The sequence below is a fragment of the Salvelinus sp. IW2-2015 genome, linkage group LG30 (assembly GCF_002910315.2).
Source record: "Salvelinus sp. IW2-2015 linkage group LG30, ASM291031v2, whole genome shotgun sequence".
Lineage (NCBI taxonomy): Eukaryota > Metazoa > Chordata > Actinopteri > Salmoniformes > Salmonidae > Salvelinus > Salvelinus sp. IW2-2015.
This window is the reverse complement of record NC_036869.1, coordinates 15,592,407-15,618,029: the sequence shown is the minus strand read 5'-3', so window position 1 is coordinate 15,618,029 and position 25,623 is coordinate 15,592,407. Positions and strand designations below refer to the sequence as shown.

The following is a 25,623-nucleotide window of genomic DNA, read 5'->3' as shown; positions in this document are numbered from 1 at the left end:
CCATTGTCGTGCCATTAATCCGCCACCATTTCAGCATGATAATGCATACTCATCAGACATATCACCCATTGAGCATGTTTGGGATACTCTGGATCAACGTGTATGACATTGTGTTCCAGTTCCCTCCAATATCCAGCAACTTCGCACTACCATTGAAGAGGAGTGCGACAATATTCCACAGGCCACAATCAACAGCCTGGTCAACTTTATGCGAAGGAGGTGTGTCGCCCTGCATGAGGTGAATGTTGGTCACACCAGATACTGACTGGTTTTCTGATCCACGCCCCTACCTTTTAAAAAAAGGTATCTGTGACCAACAGATTCAAATCTGCATTCTAAGTCATGTGAAATCCATAGATTAGGGCATAATTCATTTATTTCAATTGGCTGATTTCCTTATATGAACTGTAACTCAGTAAATTGTTGCATGTTGCATTTAAATATTTATTCTGTATACTTCCAGTGGCTACGGATCTGTGCATAAATTGTCATAGGCCTACTGAGGTGTTTACATGAAAACCAGTTAACCAGGATCTTCATTATGCTACCACAAAGTCGTGGGCTGTTTTGACCATAGAATGGAGAGGCCTAAATCTAGCCTAAATACTGGATCTGCACAGTCGGGTCCATGCCAATGATTTATAATAGATGACTGATACGGGGCGCTGTGTTGAAGACACCATACCGCCATCTTTGCACTCCCCCACTTTGTAAAAAATATATATATTTTGGAAGCTCTAGAAATGCATGTCTACATTAATTCTTGCCACATATATTCTACTACATATACTTTAATGCATACTTTTAAATTATATTATGTGAGTTAAACATAAAAAAATTAAAATACATTTAAAGAAAATACCCTTATTAAACTATTGAGATTACTAATGTTGCTGTCCCCATTACAACCCCCAAAATGCTTAAAACCATTTAATTTTGTCCTCGAAACATTTAATTGAAATCCTGTAGAATAACATTAATTCCTATGGAGGTCTGCTCCAGCTGGGGAGCGCCAATGTGGCTGACCGGTGGCTTCAAAGCCTCTCAATGGCCAATACATAGAATAGTCAATCCAGGGTTTATATACATCATTGTCCAATCCCGTTGCTTCGCACTACCACCCACCTCTGTTAAACATATGCTTGTAAAAACGAATTCATGTCATAATCGAAGACCACAGTAAAACGCTTAATGTGTCTCTAGAATGCGCAGCTGTTTTGGTTTCACATGCGGATTCAATAGCGACTGGTATCCTTAGGGAGAAGGGTGTGTCCTCCCTTCAGAGCTTTCTCGCCATTCCTCCTCGCTGTCTTCCAGAAAAACAGACACCACGCCCAAATTTGCGAAGACACGGGATCAAGGGGATTTAAGAGCCCGATTAGCCCTAACTAGAGGTATCTGTCAAGGTCTCTGGTACGATGTCTCATTGCAGAGACGTTTAGGCCTATGTTGAGATGACACTGTTCAGGAGACTAAGGGATGGTCTACACCAGGGCTATTCAACTATATTCTTACAGGGGCCAGATGTAAAAAAGGTTCATTGCAAGGGGGCTGGACATTATCCACATGCGATTATTCTTTGGAAGAACTGTTTAAAAAAAGCAACGCGCACACACCAATAAAGCACTTTTATTAACATTAAATATTGCTAAAAGTTTAGGAAAGAAGTGGAGGCCTCTCAACCAACGTGACTCGAGGTGCACCCAAAACATTTGATAATCATTGAAAAGGAAAAGGCACAAATGCTCTCACTGTTTTTAAAATGTAATTTAAACAACAATCACAAGCTTATTAAAACGAATTGGGTCATTTTAAAAATCATTTGAAAACGAAGCATCTCAATAAATAATGCAACGTTGTGTCAAATCAGGAAATGACAAAATCCAATCTGAAGGAAGAATGCTTTGAATTCAATTTCCTTCAGTCATTATGTGTGTTTTTTTGTCACAATTCCTTCTGAAGAGTCATTGTGAGCATGAGAGAGGCAAACAGAAGGCACATAGATGTGTTCCTGGGAGTCGAAGCATTCAGGAAGGGGATCATAATATTTTGTACAAACATACTAGGAGATAAAATTATCTTTAAGGACCTCAAGATTAAAAACTCCCGAAGAAAGAAGGAAAGTACAGTATGAGTAAATAACTTATACAAGACGCACACACACACAAAATTACTCATATACAGATATGATTTTGGGTAGGAAACAGGCACACACTCTGGAACAGGCAATTCAGTGCAGTCTTACAGTCTTCCACATAATTCACTTTTAGACAGTCATGCCCTTTGTGTTGTAATAGTGTCATTATGTGATGTCTCATTCCAATGTCTCTGCATGCATTGGTGTGTCAGCCTGCCTGTCTGTCTGTCTGTCAGCCTGTTACTTGATTTGTCTGAAAAGAGCGATTTGAACTGTTTGGACTACCTTTCAGTTCTTTGACAAAGTCTGTCTGTGCTTGTATAGTCTTGAGTCCTTAACCGACTGAGTCTCATAGATGAAATATGGTGCAGCAATGTGGGGGCGTCGTATCAAACTCTTGGTCTCATGCGCAGGCAAACAGGCTGACCACAGTCCCAGTATTTGTAACTTTTTTGGTAGTTCTGGGTATGTGCTTACCAGGTTATTCAAATATGTAAATATTCTGATTGCTTCCACAAGGACATCATATCACTTATATTTTAAATCAGAATTATGTTTCACTATGAGAGAGAGAGAGAGATACTGTTAGATTCTTTTCAAGTGAACCCAAAAAACAACCAGCCAAACAACTTCCTCTCCCTTCAGTCACCTCATTATTACGGAATGCCAGAACCTGTTAAAACTTGCAGCACAGTGAATTGACTATGTTCCAGTCTTGTTTGCATACTTGGTCATAGACATCGCTGCAACTTATGTGTGGCTCAACACCCTGTCATGAGGTGAGGCGCTGATACAGCTGATGAGAACCTGGCAGGATTCCGTTTCGCAGGCAGTCAAAAGAATGAGTACTGTGTAAGGGTGCGTCTCAATAGTCTGAAGTGGCTTCCTCTCCACCCGGAGTATACTTTCACCCGTTTTTCAGTGTAAACAAAGAAGACGTTGAGAGGAAGGCGTTTTAGATTATTGAGATGCACTCATAGATTTCCTGCTACCCTCATCCTCTACCCTTGAGGAAACATCAGGCACCCTACAGGGCATAGAAGGTAGCACAATTTAAATACAGAACAAGCAGCATTATCACTATCAATCCTCAGGTGCTGCATTCCGGCTGGTTTTCATTTCCCCCTGCACCTGATTGATTAAGCAACAACTGTCCCGAGGGGGTGTGGTATATTGGCCAATATACCACATTTTTTTAGGCAGAACATCAACCGGAGTGCCTGGATACATCCCTTAGCCATGGTATATTGGCCATACACAACAAACCCCCGAAGTGCCTTATTGCTATTATAAATCAAGTCAAATAACATTTTATTTGCCACATGCACCGAATACAACAAGTGTAGACTTTACAGTGAAATGCTTACTTACAAGCCCTTTCCCAACAAAGCATTTAAAAAGTAAGAAAATTAGCAAAAAGATCAAAAGAAAATAGTAAAACAATAAAACCCACAGCACAAGGCCTACGGCAGAGCCTGGACCTGCTAGAGCAGTACTGCCAGACCTGGGCCCTGGCAGTAAACCCCAAAAAGACTAAAATAATGATTTTCCAGAGAAGATCCAGATCTCAGGGAATTAGACCAAAGTTCTCAATTGGTACAAATACCTGCCCAAAAAAATAAAGGGAACACTTAAACAACACAATGTAACTCCAATGCAATAACAATTCTGTGAAATCAAACTGTCCACTTAGGAAGCAACACTGATTGACAATAAATTTCACATGCTGTTGTGCAAATGGAATAGACAAAAGGTGGAAATTATAGGCAATTAGCAAGACACCCCAATAAAGGAGTGGTTCTGCAAGGTTGGTGCGACCACAGACCACTTCTCAGTTCCTATGCTTCCTGGCTGATGTTTTGGTCACTTTTGAATGCTGGCGGTGCTTTCACTCTAGTGGTAGCATGAGACAGAGTCTACAACCCACACAAGTGTCTCAGGTAGTGCAGCTCATCCAGGATGGCACATCAATGCGAGCTGTGGCAAGAAGGTTTGCTGTGTCTGTCAGCGTAGTGTCCAGAGCATGGAMGCGCTACCAGGAGACAGGCCAGTACATCAGGAGACGTGGAGGAGGCCGTAGGAGGGCAACAACCCAGCAGCAGGACCGCTACCTCCGCCTTTGTGCAAGGAGGAGCACTGCCAGAGCCCTGCAAAATGACCTCCAGCAGGCTACTCCTTTATTGGGGGTGTCTTGCTAATTGCCTATAATTTCCACCTTTTGTCTATTCCATTTGCACAACAGCATGTGCAATTTATTGTCAATCAGTGTTGCTTCCTAAGTGGACAGTTTGATTTCACAGAAGTGTGATTGACTTGGAGTTACATTGTGTTGTTTAAGTGTTCCCTTTATTTTTTTGAGCAGTGTATATAGAGTACTGCACACACTACAATTACTTAGGTTTAAAAATAAGCTCAACTGGACACCTTAATGAGGCAGTGAATGAACTGAGAGAGAAAGCACACAGGGCATTCTACACCATTAAAAAGCAAATTCAAATTGAAATACCTATTAAAATTTGGCTAAAACTAATTGAATATGTCATTGAACCAATTGCACTTTATGGCATCGAGGTGTGGGGTCCACTTGCAAAACAAGATTTCATCAAATGGGACAAACACCCCATTGAAACCCTGCATGCAGAGTTCTGTAAGATTKTCCTACATGTCCAGAGGAAAACTACAAACAATGCATGCAGGGCAGAATTAGGCAAATATCCACTAATAATAAAAACTCAAAAAAGAGCAATTAAGTTTCGGAAACATCTAAAATACAGTGACCCCCTCTCATATCAATACCAAGCCCTGCAATGCCAAGAGCTGAGCAAAGAAAAGAGTCCCCTCATCCAGCTGGTCCTGGGGCTGAGTTCACAAACCTGTTCTACTAACACACTGAAGCCTCAGGACCAGAACATCCAATCAATCAGGATAAACCAAATTACAACAGTCAAAACAAAACTATATTGCTTATTGGGAAACAAGCACAAACACAAAGCAAAATGCAGTGCTATCTGGCCCTAAATCGACAGTACACTGTGGCTAAATATTTGACCATGGTTACTGATCAAAACCTTTGAAAAACCTTGACAAAGTACAGGCTCAGTGAACACAGCCTTGCCATTGAGAAGGGTAGACACAGGAAAACCTGGCTCCCTGTAGAGGAAAGGCTGTGTAACCACTGCACAATAGCAGAACCTGAGACGGAGCTGCATTTCCTGACAAAATGTAAAAAATATAAAACAATTAGAGTGTGTCATTTCCCCAAATTTGAAACCCTTATTTAAGGTTTGAAAGACCTCTCTGATGAGAGTAGGCTACCAGTCCTGTTGGGGGAGGATGCAGAGAGCTGTGGGTTGGCAGCGCACTACATTGCTGCCTGCCATAAGTTGAGGGACAGTGTCTGACAGACCAATCAACCTGCACATGTACTTTACTGTATGTTTATTGTTATTGTTCAATGTATGGTTATTTTGACACTTGGTTATTGTTGTTACTGTTGTCCCGTTGACAATTTTGATTCTCATTTTTATATTGTAAATATCCAAAATAAGCTTTGGCAATATGTACATTGTTAGGTCATGCCAATAAAGCAAATTGAATTGGAGAGAGCGAGAGCGCATTGGCCTAGCTTACTTTTGATTGCGAAGATGGAGTCCTTTTTCATTGAAGTAAAATTAAAGTTAGAGGAGAAAGAGTATAGTGAAAAGAAGCCGACAAGGGGAATGTCCTCGGGGACAACTTTTTAATATTGCTACTGCAGGCCTATGAAGGCATTGTGCACCGGCACTCCAAACGACTCTGATAGTTCAACTTGTGAGGAAGAATGTTTTAGGTTAATGCTGAACTTTATATAAAAATATTCTGATTGAAAATTCATGAATTAGTCTTCTTTAAGCCTATATCTGTATATTTCCACTAGATGTTGGAACATTGCTACGGGGACTTGCTTCCATTCAGTCACAAGAGAATTAGTGAGGTCGGTCACTGATGTTGGGCGATTAGGCCTATATGCATTTAGCACTCAACTCTCAGCTGAACCGTGAGGTAGACAATTATTGTTTTAGTAAAGTATAAACCAATGAAACAGTAGATTATACAATTTTGAATATGCTACACATCAAAACAACTAAAGGTATATTTTATTTTATTTGTTATAGACCGTTAAGGACACGTAACTGCGGGTCATTTGGCCAATATTGCTTGTTTATTGATGGCACTGGCAGTGCCCAGTTGGAGGTTTCGTTCTCTCTCTCTTTATACTCTCGGATCTGAACGAGTCTCTCGGATCCCTACCAGCACGGGTCTGTTTTCCACGGTCCTTTTCGGAACGGGTCTGAGGGTGATCGGGTCCATTCGGAACAGGTCTCAGTGAAATTTGGATCTATTTATGCATAATTGGGTCGGGTGGGAAAGCCACGGATCCATTTAGAAACAAGCCCAACCTTTTGGACCTGTAAAGACCTCTATCACATAGGCTCTAGTGGGATTAACGAAATAGCCTGAAATGTTTTTTTTTTTTTAGCTTAGATTTACTCAAGAGACGTACAACACAGTGTAGGCCTAGGGTTTTAATATTATTTTTATGTATTCATTTGGCGTTTACAGTGTGGACCGAACAGAGGTCCCCATATAGAACGGTTTAGTACGACTAACTGTACCGTTGCACCCCTAGTAATGGGCTAAGGGCCATACCCTCTCAAGCAATGACATGTGAATTGGCCATGAAAAAAAAGAATGACATGCCAATTGACTATAAAATGTGACAGAAGATGCAAACTTTGAAAGCTCACGCCCTTCACCCCATTTTAGCTAAAGTCCTGAAATTCGGTACATACGGTAGGTCCTTCGCCTCACAAGGAACATATTTGCCTCAAGGACCCATAAAATTCGGATTTTTTTATTCAAGGACCCATTATGGATTTTTTTATTTTGAAATTTGTGAAAAACACTTTCATGGGTAGTGCAGTTAAAACTGTGCTTTCCTGTTTTTTTGTATGATATTTCAACACACTGAGGTCGAACCACTCAAATTATGATAATGCCCTTTTTGAAAGAGCTGAGAGCTGTTTGGGGAAAAAACCTGCCACTTAATGTCACCTGCCAATCTGATTATCAGGCAAGCTATACAGTGTATTTGGAAAGTATTCAGACCCCTTCACTTTTTCAATTTTTTTTTTTACGTTACAGCCTTATTCTTAATTGGATAAAATAAAAAACTTTCTGAATGCACTATACATGCACCGAATAAAAATCTAAAGTTCAATGTGTTTCTATCACATTTTCAACTCTACCAATAGTTTGGTCACAAACTTTTGCGTTAAATAGCTAATGCATGTATTTTATGTAATCGTACCTAACATAGCATATAACATTTGAGATTCCAGATTTACATTTACTATGTTGCATCTAGTCTATGAGACCATTTGCTTTAAATAGACTAGACGTAACATAGTAAACGCAAATCCGGGACACTGAAATTAGTATGATATGTTACGTTTGATATGGTTACATAAGACAGATGGTTACAAAAACGAAAGTAGGGTGGTTGGTTGGCGTATAACGTCTAGCAACCCAAAGGATGCGGGTTCGAATCTCATCACGGACAACTTTAGCATATTACCAACTACTTATTACTTTTTAGCTCCTTTGCTTCTACTTAGCATGTTAGCTAACCTAACCTTAACCGTAAACACTTTTTGCTAACCCTTCCCCTAACCCTTTAACCTAACTCCTAAACCTAACCCCTAGCCTAAGTAACGTTAGCCAGCTAGCTAATTTGTAACATATTGTATATATATTTTTAATTCGTAACATTGTACGTTTTGCAAATTCATAAACATATGATACAAATTGTAATTCATAACATACCAAATGGGTGATGGACATCCACAATTTTATACATACCATATGAAACTTAACATATCATACTAAACGGATGTCCAGGATTTAAGTACAGAATAATATGAAATGCTCTGAGACCAGGTTCATACCCCTTGACTTATTCCACATTTTGTTGTGTTACAGACTGAATTCCAAAAGGATGAAATATAATTTTACACACATTTACACCCAATAATGACAGTGAAAACATTTTCAGTATTTTTTGCAAATTTATTGAAAATTAAATAAATCTCATTTACATAAGTATTCACAGCCCTGAGTCAATACATGTTGGAATCACCTTTGGCATCAATTACAGCTGTGAGTCTTTCTGGGTAAGTCTAAGAGCTTTGCACACCTGGATTGTACAATATTTGTAAATTTTCCTTGAAAAAAATTCTTCAAGCTCTGTCAAGTTGGTTGTTGATTATTGCAAGACAGTCATTTTCAAGTCTTGCCATAGATGTCAAAACTGTAACTAGGCCACTCAGGAACATTCAATGTCGTCTCAGTGTATATTTAGTCTTGGGTTTTAGGTTATTGTCCTGCTGAAAGGTGAATTTGTCTCCCAGTGTCTGTTGGAAAGCACACACACCAGGTTTTCCTCAAGGATTTAGCCTGTGCTTAGCTCTACTCTAATTATTTTTATCCTAAAAAAAACTCCCTAGTCCTTCACTGTCAAACGCTCCCTAAAATCGAATAGTCCCCGCGATATGCAACTTTTCAGGGAAGTCAGGAACCAATACACACAGTCAGGAAAGCAAAGGCTAGCCTTTTCAAACAGAAATCTGCATCCTGTAGCTCTAACTCCAAAATGTTTTGGGACACTTAAATCCATGGAGAACAAGAGCACCTCCTCCCAGCTGCCCACTACACTGAGGCTAGGTAACACTGTCACCACTGATAAATCCACGATAATTTCTCAACGGCTGGCCATGCTTTCCTCCTGGCTACCCCAACCCCGGCCAACAGCTCCGCATCCCCCACAGCTACTTGCCCAAGCCTCCCCAACTTCTCCTTCACCCAAATCCAGATAGCAGATGTTCTGAAAGAGCTGCAAAACCTGGACCCGTACAAATCAGCTGGGCTAGACAATCTGGACCCTCTCTAAAATTATCCACCGCCATGGTTGCAACCTCTATTACCAGTCTGTTAAACCTCTCTTTCGTATCGTCCGAGATCCCTAAAGATTGGAAAGCTGCCGCGGTCATCCCCCTCTTCAAAGGGGGTGACACTCTAGACACAAACTGTTATAGACCTATATCCATCCTGCCCTGCCTTTCTAAAGTCTTCGAAAGCCAAGTTAATAAACAGATCACTGACCATTTCGAATACCACCGTACCTTCTCCCCTGTGCAATCTGGTTTCCGAGTTGGTTACGGGTGCATCTCAGCCACGCTCAAGGTACTAAACGATATCAAAACCGCCATTGATAAAAGATTGTACTGTGCAGCTGTCTTCATCGACCTGGCCAAGGATTTCGACTGTCTATCACCATATTCTTATCGGCAGACTCAACAGCCTTGGTTTCTCAAATGACTGCCTCGCCTGGTTCAGCAACTACTTCTCAGACAGAGTTTAGTGTGTCAAATCGGAGAGCCTGTTGTCCGGACCTCTGGCAGTCTCTATGGGGGTACCACAGGATTCAATTCTCGGGCCGACTCTTTTCTCGGTATATATCAACGATGTCGCTCTTTCTGCTGGTGATTCCCTGATCCACTCCTACGCAGACGACATCATTCTGTATACATCTGGCCCTTCTTTGGACACTGTTAACACACCTCCAAACGAGCTTCAATGCCATACAACACTCCTCAACCGTTCGCTGCCCGCACTCACGCCGCCAAACATACCCTAGTAAAATTTACTATCCTACCGATCCTTGACTTCGATGTCATTTACAAAATAGCCTCCAACACGCTACTCAGGAAACTGGATGCAGTTTATCACAGTGCCATCCGTTTTGTCACCAAAGCCCCATATTCCACCCACCACTGCGACCTGTATGCTCTAGTCGGCTGGCACTCGCTACATATTCGTCGCCAGACCCACTGGCTCCAGGTCATCTGTAAGTCTATGCTAGGTAAAGCTCCGCCTTAGCTCACTGGTCTCGATAACGACACCCACCCGTAGCACGCGCTACAGCAGGTATATCTCACTGGTCATCCCCAAAGCCAACACCTACTTTGGCCGCATTTCCTTCCAGTTCTCTGCTGCCAATGACTGGAACGAATTGCAAAAAAATAAAGCGATAAATAAAATCGCTGAAGAATTATATTTCCCTCACTAACTTTAAACATCAGCTATCCGATCGCTGCTGCTGTACATAGCCCATCTAATCTACCTACCTCATCCCCATATTGTTTTTATTTTATTTTCTGCTCTTTTGCACACCAGTATTTCTACTTGCACATCTATCACTCCAGCGTTAATTTGCTCAATTGTAATTACTTCGCTACTATGGCCTATTTATTGCCTTACCTCCTCACGCCATTGGCACACACTGTATATAGACATTTTTTTTCTATTGTGTTATTGACTGTCCTCTTATTTATTCCATGTGTAACTCTGTGGTTGTTTGTGTCGCACGACTTTGCTTTATCTTGGCCAGGTCGCAGATGTAAATGAGAACTTGATCTCAACTAGCCTACCTGGTTAAATAAAGGTTAAATAAAAAATAAATACATTATTAAAATAAATAACATGGAGCCACCACCATGCTTAGAAATATGAAGAGTGGTACTCAGTGATTTGTTGTGTTGGATTTGCCCCAAACATAACACTTTGTATTCAGAACATGTAGAGCCAGTTTCACAGACAAGGCTTAAGCCTAGTCCCAGACTAAAATGCCTGTTTGAGCTGTCTTAAGTCTGTGCAAGTTGCTTTGAGTTATCTTAAAACAGTAGTAGATTTAGCCTGTTCTGGATTAAACAAAGACAATTGCAAGAGAGAGGATTAGAGCTACTCTAGGACTAAATGGAATCTTTAAATGAATCCTTCAAAGAGGCATGTTTAACTTCTGCTTAGTACTGTTTGTGAGGGAGCATGGACTACTTGGAATGTCTAAATGATGACCAACATGCACTACAGAGGCCAGCCAGACAAGTACTTGTGGATAGGAGTAATCCATTAAATTACTTTGATGACATAGCTTTTTGAGACCACTTTCGTATGTACAAAGAAAATGCTTTGGAGATGTTACGAATCCCTTTGGCTCTACAGTCTAGGGGGGATGGCAACGAGACCCGTAACACAGGAAAAGTGGCTGAGCTGGACCCAAGGAAAGAAACAAATATCCAAAAACACCCCTAAGCTAGACTAGCCTACTTCAACAACAGCTAACTAACCAAAATACAGTGGGTCGTCCACCCAGTTCTAACTAGTGTTCTTAGACAAAGTATTCTTACGGGTAGTCTATGCCCATGGGCGACTTGTCTTCGTACCCCCTTTTCCCACCATCAAACAAACAGTCAAACACCATAACAAAACAATACTCACAGGATACCAGACAAAGTGACATGTAGTTGCAAAAACAAGCGATCTACAGAGAGATGCATTACAGAGAGATTGACTGACTGGGTTTTTAAACCAAGGGAAAGGGGATGTGATTGGGTAATGGAAACAGGAGGAGGTGTGTCTTCTGATTGATGACTGATTGGTGACTGATTGGGGAATGATGATTGCCACCTGTGAGGGGAGAGAAAAGATACACACAGGATACACACACACAGGATACCGGTATCTGTAACAGGAGATAATATATATTTGCTTGAGCCTAGACTTTCCTCTCTGTCTCGAAGAAGAAGGCCTTTACCCAATTCTCTCCAAGTTCTGATCACTTTGAGGTTTTTGGCATCTGGAATCTGGTGATTTGTGTGGTGCCAGTGAAGCAACTGTGTGTAGAATAGTTCAAAGTCTGCAGGGCCATTTGTGAACTGAGGAGTCTTTACATCAAGTTTCCTGATGCTGCTTACCAAGCCAACTATAAAGTCTGCAGGGCCATTTGTTGACTGAGGAGTCTTTACATCAAGTTTCCTGATGCTGCTGGCAAGCCAACTATAAAGTCTGCAGGGGCATTTGTGAACTGAGGAGTCTTTACATCAAGTTTCCTGGTGCTGCTGGCCAAGGCAACTATTAAGTCTGCAGGGCCATTTGTGAACTGAGGAGTCTTTACATCAAGTTTCCTGGTGCTGCTGGCCAAGCCAACTATAAAGTCTGCAGGGCCATTTGTGAACTGAGGAGTCTTTACATCAAGTTTCCTGGTGCTGCTGGCCAAGCCAACTATAAAGTCTGCAGGGCCATTTGTGAACTGAGGAGTCTTTACATCAAGTTTCCTGGTTCTGCTGGCCAAGCCAACTATAAAGTGCAATTCTATGAATATGGGCACCTCCCAGGAGTGATTGGCTGTGTAGATGGATGTCATGTTCCCATCAACTCCAGATGCTGAGGAGTACAGGAACCGTAAGAACTGGTTTTCTATCAATGTTCAGGGTGTCTGCACTCCTAATTTAGAGGTTTCAAACATTGTTGCCCGTTGGAAAGGTGCAACTCACGATTCAAGGATTTTTCTCAACTCTTCATTGTGTGCTCAGTTTCAGAGAGGACAACATAGTGGACTACTACTTGGTGACAGTGGATATGGTCAGAGTAACTTTCTATTCACTCCATACATAAATCCCACAACAGCTGAGCAACAAAGATACAACATAGCTCATATTCGTACGAGATGGATGGTCGAGCATATGTTTGTAGTATGGAAAACTCGATTCCAGTGTTTACGCAATACACTTCGTTTCAAGCCAAGAAGATGCTGCAAGGTGATCATTGCTACAGCCGTGCTGCACAAGTACCTTGTCCTCCAATGGAAGATCAGGATCAAGCAGATGTGCACATGGCTGAGGCAGGCAATGACCAACGAGGACTTGCACAAAGAGTTGCTTTCACATTGCAGCACTTCAACTAGATGATATGCATTTAAATATGACATGTATTCATTATGGCTTATTTCTGCTTTGATAATGTTTGTTCTGTACAAATTTCAAATAGTTTGCAGCAAAATTAAATGAGTGACTAAACCAAGGCTGGTTTAAAATGTAGTTTATGGTGATTTAAATACTCACTCATGAATATCCAAATGACAAAACATTTTTTACATATTGTTCACCATGGCTGGTAATCACAATTGTCTCTCATTACTGTATCTTTTTTTGGATCATACCCCTCTCTTCCAACGTCATATCCAAATCAATATGTAGAATTCTCATTTTCATTTCATGGTACATGTACTTTCTTTGGTATATGTACTGTTTGTGCTCAGTTCTTCATCTGAACTTTCCAAATGGTCATCGTCTGGTATACCATCCAGAGGTTGCTAGTGCTCTATTATTCCAGACAGCAAGTCACTCAATTCTTCAGTCTTGTCTTGGTGGTCCACCACCAGGAGTAAATCGCTCTCTTCTGATCTCTGCAGTCTCTTTTTAAAGCCAGTTTAAGGTTCTTCCACATAGTCTATAAAAGGCAGACATCATTCAATATGTGATGTCACAAAAATATGAATATGAGAAATCCTGATAATGAAGATATCTCACCTGAAGTTGTTGTACTATTCTTGTGGTTACATTTTCATTTGCATTGAATTCACTGCAAATTGCAGCCCAACCACTCTTTTTCTTTTGCTCAGTAGCAGAAGTATGGTTTTTACTTTCAACAACTGGATGGTTTGACAAAATTTGTTTTAGTAGCGTTTTTATATACTCACTAAAGTTTTTGGAACAAATCATTTTTGCCTCTGCCATTGTTTTGTCTCAAGATTCACACCAGTAATGGTGTTTTCTATTCCATTCCGGGTTTTTGTGAGCACCATTAGACCAACAGCATGTGCTCATACTTAACCTAATCATGCTTAACCCAGGTGTTCTCATTTAGGCTTACTTACCTTACTCCAGGACTCTACAGTCTCTGACTAACTAAGCCAAATTTAAGCCACGTTCATGAAAGCTACTTAAATGTCCTAGTTTAACTAGTACACATTAAGGCCTACTCCTGGCTTAATCTAAGCCCAGTCTGTGAAACCAGCCTAAAGTGTATTTCTTTGCCACATTTTTTGCAGTTTTACTTTAGTGCCTTATTGCAAACAGGCATGTTTTGGAATATTTGTATTATGTACAGGCTTCCTTCTTTTTCCTCTTTTTTTAACCTATCTAGAAATAGGTTCCCTTCTTTGGAATTGGAAAACTTCCCTGGTCTTTGTGGTTGAATCTGTGTTTGAAATTCACTGCTCAACTGATAATTGTATGAGAGATTAGATAGTCATTCAAAAACCATGCAACTTATTATGTGACTAAGCAAATGTTTACTGCTGAACTTATTTATGCTTGCAATGACAAAGGGTTTGAATAATGATTGACTCAGTACATTTCAGCTTTACATTTTTTATTAATTTCAACAACAAAAAATCTCAGAACATAATTCCACTTTGATATTATGGGGTATTGCGTGTAGGCCAGTGACACAAAATCTAAATGTAATTAATAAAAAATTCAGGCTGTAACACAACACAATGTGGAAAAAGTCAAGGGGTGTGAATACAAGGCAGTGTTTATCGACTGAACGGATTCCGCTAGTGCAGTGGTATTCAAACTTTTTCAGCGGGGACCACGTTTTTTTCTCAAGAATTTCTCACAACCCCACCTCAAATCTAACGACACAACCTTAAAATCTATTAATTTACATTTTTACATCAACAAATAATCTTCAATCCATTACATTCTCATCTCTTATCAAAATGAAAAGAAACAAATTAATACATTTACTCAATAACATTCAATTTTTCAAATTATCTTTCTCAAAAACTTTTGAATATACAATAATAATAATAATAATACAATAATCTGTAGTCCAATTAAAAAAAAAAAAAAAAAAAAATACATTGTCACGTTCTGACCATAGTTCTTTTGTGTTTTCTTTGTTTTAGTGTTGGTCAGGACGTGAGCTGGGTGGGCATTCTATGTTGTGTGTCTAGTTTGTCCGTTTCTATGTATGACCTGATATGGTTCTCAATCAGAGGCAGGTGTTAGTCATTGTCTCTGATTGGGAACCATATTTAGGTAGCTTGTTTTGTGTTGGGGTTTGTGGGTGGCTGTCTTTGTGTTCATTGCACCAGATAGGACTGTTTCGGTTAGATTCACTTTTGTTATTTTGTATGGTGTCTTGTTCAGTTGTTTATTATTAAAACATGGACACTAACTACGCTGCGTCTTGGTTCGATCCCTGCTACACCTCCTCTTCAGACGAACAGGAGGAAATCTGCCGTTGCATACATTGAGTGTACAAACATCATGAATGAACACCTGCTCTTTCCATGACATAGACCGACCAGGTGAATCCAGGTGAAAGCTTTGATCGCTTATTGATGTTAAATCCACTTCAATCAGTGTAGGAGACAAGTCAAAGAAGGATTTGTAAGCCTTGAGACAATTGAGATGTTCCATTCAGAGGGTGAATGAGCAAGACAAAATATTGAAGTGCCTTTGAACGGGGTATGGTAGTAAATGCCAGACGTGCCGGTTTGTTGTCAAGAACTGCAACACTGTTGTTTTTTTAACGCTCAACAGTTTCCTGTGTGTATCAAGAATGGTCCACCACCCAAAGGACATCCAGCCAACTTGACAACTGTAGGAAGCATTGAAGTCAACTTGGGCCAGCATCCCTGTGGAACGCTTTCGACACCTTGTAGAGTCCATGTCCTGACAAATTGAGGCTGTTCTGGGGGCAAAGGGGGTAGGTGCAACTTAATATTAAAACAGGTGTTCTTAATGTTGTGAACACTCTAATAAAGAGTGTGTCACGGTTGTTGAAATGGACGAACCAAGGCGCAGCGTGATTTGAGTTCCACATCTTTATTTAAGTGAAACTTCAACAAAAACAATAAACAAATAACGAACGTGAAGCAACGCAGTGCACAAAACACTAACACAAACAATATCCCAACAAATGCAGGTGGGAACAGGGACACCTTAAGTATGATCCCCAATTAGAGACACCGGCGCAGAGGAGGGCTCCGGCCATGGACCTGGGTTGGACGCCGTTGCCTGGACTGGGCACCGGCGCAGAGGAAGGCTCCTGCCATGGAGCGGGACTGGACACCGTGCCCGGACTGGGCACCGGCGCAGAGGAAGGCTCTGGCCTTGGAGTGGGACTGGACACCGTGCCTGGACGCTGTGCCTGGACGCCGTGCCTGGACGCCGTGCCTGGACGCCGTGCCTCAACGCCGTGCCTGGACTGGGCACCGGCGCAGGTTGCACCGGACTGATGGCACGCTCCTCAGGTCGAGTGCGTGGAGCCGGCACAGGTGGCACCGGACTGTTGACACGTACTTCAGGGCGAGTGCAGGGAGCCGGCACAGGACGTACCGGGCTGGGGAGGCGCACTGGAGGCCTGGTGCGTGGCGCCGGCACAGGTAGCACTGGACTGGTGACACGCACTTCAGGGAGGGTGCGGGGAGCTGGCACAGGACATACCGGGCTCGGGAGGTGCACTGGAGGCCTGATGCGTGGAGCCGACACAGGTTTCACCAGACTGCTGAGAGGCTCTTCAGGTCGAATGTTGTGCAGAACACACCTGACCAACATCTCTCTCCTCTCTCTCCCAACTTCTCCATCGCCTCCCTGACGGTCTCTGGCTCTTCAGGGCGAGTGCGGGGAGCTGGCACAGATGGCACCGGACTGATGACCAGCTCTTTAGTGCGAGTGCGAGGAATTGACTAGAACACCCCCTAGTCACGCCCTGACCTACAACACCATAGAGAACCAAGGGCTACTGAAAACAGGGGTGTCAAAAGAAATATATATTACCAATTTAACAAAATCTCTTTCTTTGAGCAATTGTATAAAAAAGCAATTATAAAAAAATTGAGAATGGAATATAGCTCAGTATTTGTAATATTTTATGCAGTCTCTTTTGGTCTCTTCTCTTTTTTTTTGTGGGGGGGGGGGCAAAACCCTTGTGTCCTGATTCAACAGACCTCTGGGTGAGTCATGTAGGGTTTCTCCCCTTTTTCTCTTGCTTGCTCTAGTTGTCGCTCACTCAATCTCACACGTGCGCAGTTGCAGAGAAGAGGAAGAGATTAGCCAATTACACCCATTTCTAATAACAGCATGTCTTATCTTTTTTGTATGCCGGACAGTGCCTGATTTGACCTTGTCTGATTTTCAATGCAGTATTACACTTGGCTCTAACAACTTTTGAATGCTGAAGGTGCCGCTCAGATGTACGAATATTAGATTCTGACTTGTAGATCATTTATTATCAGACTTGTAGATAGATCATTTACATGTTTCAATTCAGTCACAAAATATTAGAGGTATTTCCAGAAGGCGAAGAGAAAAACGTCATAGAACAGGCGTTGTGTAACGTTTGGGTGTATATTTAGTGGTTTTGCACATCTTTCGTGATTTATGAAAACACTGACATTTTTATTTGAGAATTTGTGAATGTGTTTGCTATTGTTATGAAGTATTAGCTTTCAGTATTACTGTTTTTGCATTCTGTATTCTGAGTTCTGATCTTATGCTTCTGCATCATGGGATGAAAGTGAAGACCTCGAGGGGGGCTGCCAGAAGCAAACGTTGAACCAAAATAACTGCTTGGCTGGGGAAAAAACACATTTTAATAAATTATATGATTTTAGGAGTTAAGTCCTTTATTGTTATTGTAATTAAGTCATGTTTCTTTTTATTGTATTTTTAATAACAGTTTGTCAATAGGTTTCAGTTACCACAGGACCAGTTGTTAACCAAAAAGTTCCACAGGACCATATAGATCCCATAAAAAACCTCGTGGTACAGCTAGGATCCCGATTACCACATAAACCTGAATTCCTGTGGTATACAGCTACCACACAATTTACAATTACAACAACAATTACCATACCATGTGGTTACACCAAATAACCACAAACAAAAAACATTGAATTACCACATACAAAGAAAACAAAATTACCATACAAAACCACAGGATTTGTACCCCAGCAATAACAAATTCATGCAGTAAAATGTCCCAAAATACCACACAATGTCTGGATACCACAGGTCAGGTACCACAGGAATAGCCCGGAGTTCCACCCCAATGGGCAAAAACTGGTTGAATCAACATCGTTTCCACGTCATGTCAACCCCAAAAACAAATGTGATGATGTTAAATCAAAGTGGAAAACTGATTGGATATGCAAAAAAAATCCAATTAGGGCATTTAGACTTTTTTTTAACCCAACTTTTAACCTAAATTCAATGACATGGTTACATTTCTTGTTGATTTCACGTTGAATTCATGGTTAGTTGACAAATCAACCAAATGTAAATCAAAACTAGATGTTGACCTGATGTCGGTGCCCAATGGGACAACACTACCACAGGATTAGTACCACAAGAATACTTGACTGTGTGTGGTAAAATTACCACAGGACATTTTTGTAAGGGAGGGAGTACAAAAAATTATTGTAAACCAAGCAGCATAGAGCTAGGAGATGAGCACTGTTGGCACTACCAAGCATGGGGAATAGAATGCCTGTAGTGGGGGGGTGAGTACTATGTGAGTGTCCAGGTCTGGATGGGAGCAGTGTGGTGAGAAGGGGTACTGACACTGGGTGGGATACTATGAGGCTGTCTGGTTCCCCCTGGCTCACACCACCGTCAGAAGGCATGGACCTTACAGGAGCACACAGCTGCTCTTGGACACTTTCTTACTAATGAGATCATGCTGCGTGGTGGCCAGTGACTGGATCAAGCCCCAGAAGTGCTTGAAGGTGATTCCCTCGCCGTCCGACACACCCATCTGTTTCATCATCTTGCCCAGGCCCTGCTCTGAGCCTCCAGTCTGGGGGAGGGAGGGCGCACAAAAACAACTCTTTATTATATAGGCACGGTATTGAACACTTAATAAGCACTTATGGACATGTAATAAGAAATAAAGTAATCATGCATAGACATGTGTTAGCAGGAAGTTAGCAATTAGTCTATTACACTTTTGAGAGTATAACATTGTTGCCTACATTACTCGGTAGGCTATATTCACAACAATACTACTGATATCCTCAGTGTAGTAATTATGTTTGACTTCATAATCCAATATTGGCCAATCTTCAACTGTACTGTATGCAGCTGTATCAACCTGGACTCAGGGGTAGACGTAACATAGTAAATGTACATTTTTCTCCCTCCATTTAGTATGTGCATATGGGGAAGCGTGGGTGAATGCTCAAATGGAGGGGCGAGGGGAATGGAGTGATTTGGTATTCAGCCAAAGTGTGTACTTTGTGAACTGTGTCGTATGTTTCAGGCTTTGTTTCAAGATCCATGGCTCTTTTTCTAGGAATCGCCACCATATTTTACAATAGGTATGGGGTTATTTTCTGCAGTGGTGTAAAGTACTTAAGCAAAAATACTTTAAAGTAATACTTAAGTAGTTTTTTGGGGTATCTTTACTTCACTACATTCCTAAAAAAAATGATGTACTTTTTACTCCATACATTTTTCCTGACACCCAAAGTACACATTACATTTTGACAGGAAAATGGTCCAATTCACGCACTTGTCACGAGAACATCCCTGGTCATCCCTACTGAGTTTGAAATTATGTATACTTTTACTTTTGTATACTGAAGTATATTTTTGCAATTACATTTACTTTTGATACTAAAGTATGTATAAAACCAAATACTTTTATACTTTTACTCAAGTATTATTTTACTGGGCGACTTTTACTTGAGTCATTTTCTATTAAGGTATCTTAAACTTTACTCAAGTATGACATTTGAGTACTTTTCCACCACTGATTTTCTGCTTATACAACCTTTCGACGCCAAACCCACCACTGGTGTGCGTGGCCAAAGAGCTCTATTATGATGTCATCTGACCATGGCACCGGTTCTAATCCAAGTGCCAATACTGCTCAACAAACTCCAGTCGTTTACATTTGTTGGATGACATGAAAATAGAGCTCTTTGGCCACTCGATCTGAATGTACTGTATGTCCTAGCTGTTGTGGCTAACTATTGTGTAGCAGAAATACTCTACTTGGTTGTCAGGTGGTGGATGAAGTCGACTTGGTGCAATGAGTCATATTACAATTAGGCTTACGGTTGTTCTGCTCTGTTCATAAGGAAAACTGTTATTTACTTCTCTGTCAGAACGTTTAATCCCCCTCCAGATGAGAGAACAACCTTAAACCTTCATCACTTGTTCATATATTTGAACGGACCTTTTCCTGTTTTCCAGAAGCATAGCTATCTTTGTCACCCACTGGCAGATTCAGACTCGTCCTGGAAAACCGCCTTAGGCCTCAGACAACTAAGCAGCGAGTTCCAAAATGAAGATACTTTGGCCTTTTTAATGTATCAAATAAAGCATGTGTCAGATTCAGTTCCTAGCGAGACGTTTAACTTTAAAGGGCCAGTGCAGTCCCAAAAAGTTTTATTGTGTTTTATATACACTGAGTGTACAAAACATTAAGAACACCTGCCTTATATTGAGTTGCACCCCACCTCTTTTGCTCTCAGAACCGCCTCAATTCGTCAGGGCATGTACTCTATAAGGTGTCGAAAGTATTCCACTGTGATGCTGGCCCATGTTGACTCCAGTGCTTCCCAAAGTTGTGTGAAGTTGGCTGGATTCCTTTGGGTAGTGGACCATTCTTGATACATACGGGAAACTGTTGAGCATGAAAAACCCAGCAGCGTTGCAGTTCTTGACACAATGAGGATGCCCATGGCACACATACACAATACATGTCTCAATTGTCTCAAGGCTTAAAAATCCTTCTTTAACCTGTCTCCTCCCCTTCATCTACACTGATTGAAGTGGATTTAACAAGTTACATCAATAAGGGATCATAGCTTTCACCTGGATTCGACTGATCAGTCCATGTCATGGAAAGACCAAGTGTTCATGTTTTGTATACTCAGTGTATATTTACATACTATGAGGTTGGAATAATACTGTGAAATTGTGAAGAGCTGTTTATAAAGACTGGCTGAAATTTCTGCCTGTTTTGGTGGGATGGAGTTTTGGCCTACCTGGTGACCTCACCAGGCGGTATAAGTTAATAGACGAATAACAAAGAGTTTTAAACCTCTCTGCCAATAACATCTAGTTTTCAGGTTATATATCCCTCTCATTAGGCTCGTCCAATTAGGCCCCTCACTCAGACCACTCCCAGACAGTCCTAGTTAAATTATATTTGTTTATTTTTTTACCATTTTAATTGAAAAACATAACAGTAAAGTACTTAATTGTTACCCAGAATTGATTTGATATTGAGAGAAAATATGGCTGGATTGGGCCTTTAAACCATGGACATCCAGATGGTTTACAATCCAGCGTAGGTGCTCATGATATGTGCTAACATGTTTAAAACTCAATTGGTTACTGAGTGCCAAGTAGATTACAGCCAAGTTTATTTTGCATCCAGCCTGGCAACCAATGCCTACAGGCTTTTCCTGAGTGTTTGTTTGCGGATCATAGGATGTGGTGTGTACTGTAGTGTGTGTGTTGAGTGGGGGGGGGGCGGTAGTAAGAGTCAGAGCCACGCCCTACTGGTAGAATCAAGGCAGGTGTGGCCGGGAGGGCGAGGGCAATGTAGCCGACCATTGCAGCTTATGTACCTTGACTAAGTTGGGCAGCTGGGAGGCGAGGAGGTTTTTGAACTCTTGGTTTGGAGCGTGGACCGTTATTGGCTGCAGCGGCATGGAACTTTGTGACCAAAGTGTTGATGGCCTTTCCAGGTCGGATGTGCGTTGCCAGAGGAGGAGAAATAAACGTGTTAGGGTGGGGGATCAAATAATATAACAATAAGAAAAGCGTCCTTTGAAGTTATTATGTGACGTTATTATTATAATAGATCATTAAAAAGAAAGAAAGAAAGTTAACATATTCTCGAGACAGACTCCCGAGGTGTGTGTCAAACAGTGGAGGCTGCTGAGGGGAGGACGGCTCATGACAATGACTGGAACGGACGAATGGAATGGCATCAAACACATGGAAATCATGTGTTTGATACTTTTCCTCAGATTCTACTCAAACACATGGTTTCCATGAACCCGTCCTCCCCAATTAAGGTGCCACCAACCTCCTTTGGTGCCAAAGTGTACCGACCTCCACTCGCTTCAGTCCCAAATACCCCAAAAATGTCAGACACTCACATCCGTCCTCAAGTGCATATCTTGCATGCCTCCACGTGTTTGAACCCCACGCAAAGATACCACTCTTGATGTTTAACCCTGTCCTTGAATTACTTCATCTCAACAACATCGAACAACACTGCAGCATTCTTCTCCGCACATATCAGGCACTGCTCCACAGTTATACAGTTAGTTATACTTCCAGGTTACAAATCACCTGTTTGAAAGTAGACCTTATGTTTTGCGGTGGCACATGAAACTGTGTCACACAGACTCGTTATGTTGGTCATTGTGAAGGGCATCATTCCAACTCTCTTTAAACCAAGAACCAAACACCCAATCTATTGTAACTGTTGGGTTTTTGTTCATACTACCTTTTATTCTATCCTAAATCACTAACATTAAAAACCTGTTAAGGAACTTTGCTATGTCACTCACCCTTATTCAAATAGATATTTGAATATGCTATTGAAATGTGAGCATCTGTGGGTGGGGCGGAAGGAGTAAGCTTAAGTAACGAGAGACTATTGGAAGGCAAATTCAGACAACTTGTCTACATGTAGAAGTACTTGAAATACCTGCAGGTTGGGGTAGCTACAGTATGACAGCTCAACCCCTCACTGTTTATTTTCAGGGTGTGCCAGGGGTGGAGTGACCATCTGGCATTTTGGGCAAATGCCAGATGGGCTGTTAGATTTTTTACCCATTGGGCCTGTCTAACTTTGGTTTTTCACACAAGGTTATCACTATCTGGCTAATAATGGTGGCCTCGAGGAAAAAACTGGGGCGGTGTGTCAGTCCGTCCGTCTGTCTGTCCGCTCGTCTAGCTGTCATCCCTCACTAATCTCCAAAGAAGGTCTCTGTGGCATAGGCCATGGGGTCGGAATAAGAAGGGACTGATTGCCTCCCGTGCTTTCCATTTCCACACATGGTCTGTCTATAGACACAATTGAGAATTGCTCCTTGCTCCCTCAACAGCATATGGCCTAGATTAATTTGTTATTGTCCACATTCTTTGCGCTGTCCAGCATGCACACTGATTCAGTGCATGAAATGATTCGTGGTAAACTCACGTTAAGCTGGCAAGAGTGCATGCGAAGTTGGCTATATGCAAAACGCCTATAGGACTTAATAACGATCCATGGACTGTGTCATGATATAAATTGGATAGCATAATATGTCAATGGAATTTTGGTTAAACTACATCTGTGCCACTTCCAACGGTAACCAGAGCGATGCGTAGAAGTGGGGGGGGAAGTTATCACCAAAAGAACAACTCCATTCGTTGCTTCTAGGACGTGTAAAGCCACCATCTCTTCAACTGCAACGTTTTGACAAGTGCTGATGAATGAAAATGAATGAATGACATTTTATTTTCATGTCAAATCACCAGTTGGCAACCCATCTCTAATGGGATGAATTGACACATAAACAAACATTACAATAATTCACTGTGAAATTATAATTCTTCTTCCGGTGTTCTCTGCATTGCACATCGCATGAAGAGTGGAAAAATGTAAGGTAAAAATCACTACATAATAGTAAATAAGGTTATCCAAACAATAATTACATCCCTAGAGCAGTACAATAATATACATACATACACACTGTATATATATACACATACATACACACATAGATAAATAAATACAGAGAAAGAAACCAAAGGTATGATATTAAAATTGCATAGTAGGCCTACCTGTTCAGCCATTTGGATCGTTGTGTGCTGTCCTTTTTCAAAGTAAACTTTTCTCTCTGCGATGTTCAGTAATTGTTACTTTTCTCGCTCAGCGTTCAATTGCATCTGTCACATATTGGCAAGATTCCTAAATTATCCCACTCAAGAAAAGAAAAAATGCAACTTGATTCCACCTTCCGTGTCAGTCAGAGAAAGCTATGGGAAAGTACAGTGTACTCAGTGTAACCCGATGCATTGGAACTGTAAACTTCACGAGGCAGACAGTACCACATGCAGTCATATAGGCCTACCACCCTTATTTTATTGCAAAGTTCTCTTTAATTTAGAAGTTTTGCAGAGAGTAGCCTACACATTTAAAATATATAGGTTATTCAATAAGAGCCTGAGGGTGCTTTCCTCAACATCTGGAAACATTTAGCAAAAGTTGAAACAGTCTGCAAGTTTAGACTGGAATTTTTCTTCTTTATTGTTGCAATTTTTAACCCCTCGTATAAGCCTACCTATTTTATGCAGTTTCTGTAAATCTTTGAATATCCACCCAAAATAATACCTTTCTCAATAGGCCTATTGTGAGATACTTTTATGAACCATGCAAACATGGACCGTCCTTATGGGCAGTTTTTTTCTCGAGGTTGTTTATAATTGAAGTCGTTTGTCATTGTCCATTCCAATTACCATTAGGCCAACATTCATTTTTTACAAAGTTATCAGAGGTTGATAAGGACGTGCTGGCGAACTAAAAAGTGATGTGTGCACAATGAACAGTCACGACAACATTCTTGTAACTATTAACAGAGTGGTGGGGAGACATGGGACTCGATAAAACTGTTTCTGTCCATAAATTGTCATAGGCCTATTGGGGTGTTTACATAAAAACCAGTTCTATCCTCCTCATCCAGGAATTAATACATACCATGCGAAACATAACATACTGTATCATCCTAAATGATTTGTCTTGGATTTACATACAGAATCATACGAAATGCTATGAGACCAGATTGGCTGTTTTGACAGGCCTAAATCTAGGCTAGATACTGGATCTGCACACTCGGGGTCCAAACCCGCTGCTTCGCACTACCACCCACCTCTGTTAAACATATGCTTGTAAAAACGAATTCATGTCATAATCGAATACCACGGTAAAACAGTTAATGTGTCTCTAGAATGCGCAGCTGTTTGGTTTCACATGCGGGTTCAGTAGCGACTGGTATCCCTGGGGAGAAGGGTGTGTCCTGCATTCAGAGCTTTCGATGTCCTGCTCTCTCGCCACTCCTCCTCGCTGTCTTCCAGAAAAACAGACACCACGCCCAAATTTGTAAAGCCACAGGATCAAGTGTATTTGAGAGGGCTGGCAAGCTCTAACTCAGGGATCTGTCAATGTCTCAGACGCAATGTCTCATTGCTGAGACGTTTAGGCCTATGTTGAAATGACACTGTTCAGGAGACTAAGGGATGGCCTACACGCTACAGTGTACCTACTATTTTAAACAATAGTCAAATTAGGCATTAATGATCAAATTATCTTTCATGATTTTAAGACGAAAAACTCCCCATGAATGAACGAGACTACAGCATGAGCAAATAACTTATAGAAGCTACTTCATAAAAGACAAACAAACACACACACAATTACTCATATACATACAGTATATGTTTTTTGTAACAATGGCGCTGGAGAAGAAGGCTGACGCTTTGAGTGTCCCCAAACGATTGTGTTTTTTTCTTCGTTTATTTGCG

At 41.2% G+C, this 25,623-nt stretch overlaps 1 protein-coding gene across 1 annotated transcript in view; it reads right to left on the bottom strand.

The window, feature by feature from the left end:
* The window catches only part of LOC111954958 (protein S100-A13), a 31,649-nt gene extending 7,647 nt beyond the window's left edge, over positions 1 to 24,002 (bottom strand). Inside the window, exon 1 of the mRNA XM_070436201.1 lies at positions 23,887 to 24,002. Within this exon, the coding sequence (XP_070292302.1) occupies positions 23,887 to 23,898 (12 nt within the window). The 5' untranslated portion in view covers positions 23,899 to 24,002. The remainder of the gene's footprint in view (positions 1 to 23,886) is intronic.
* Between the last annotated feature and the right edge of the window lie 1,621 nt (positions 24,003 to 25,623).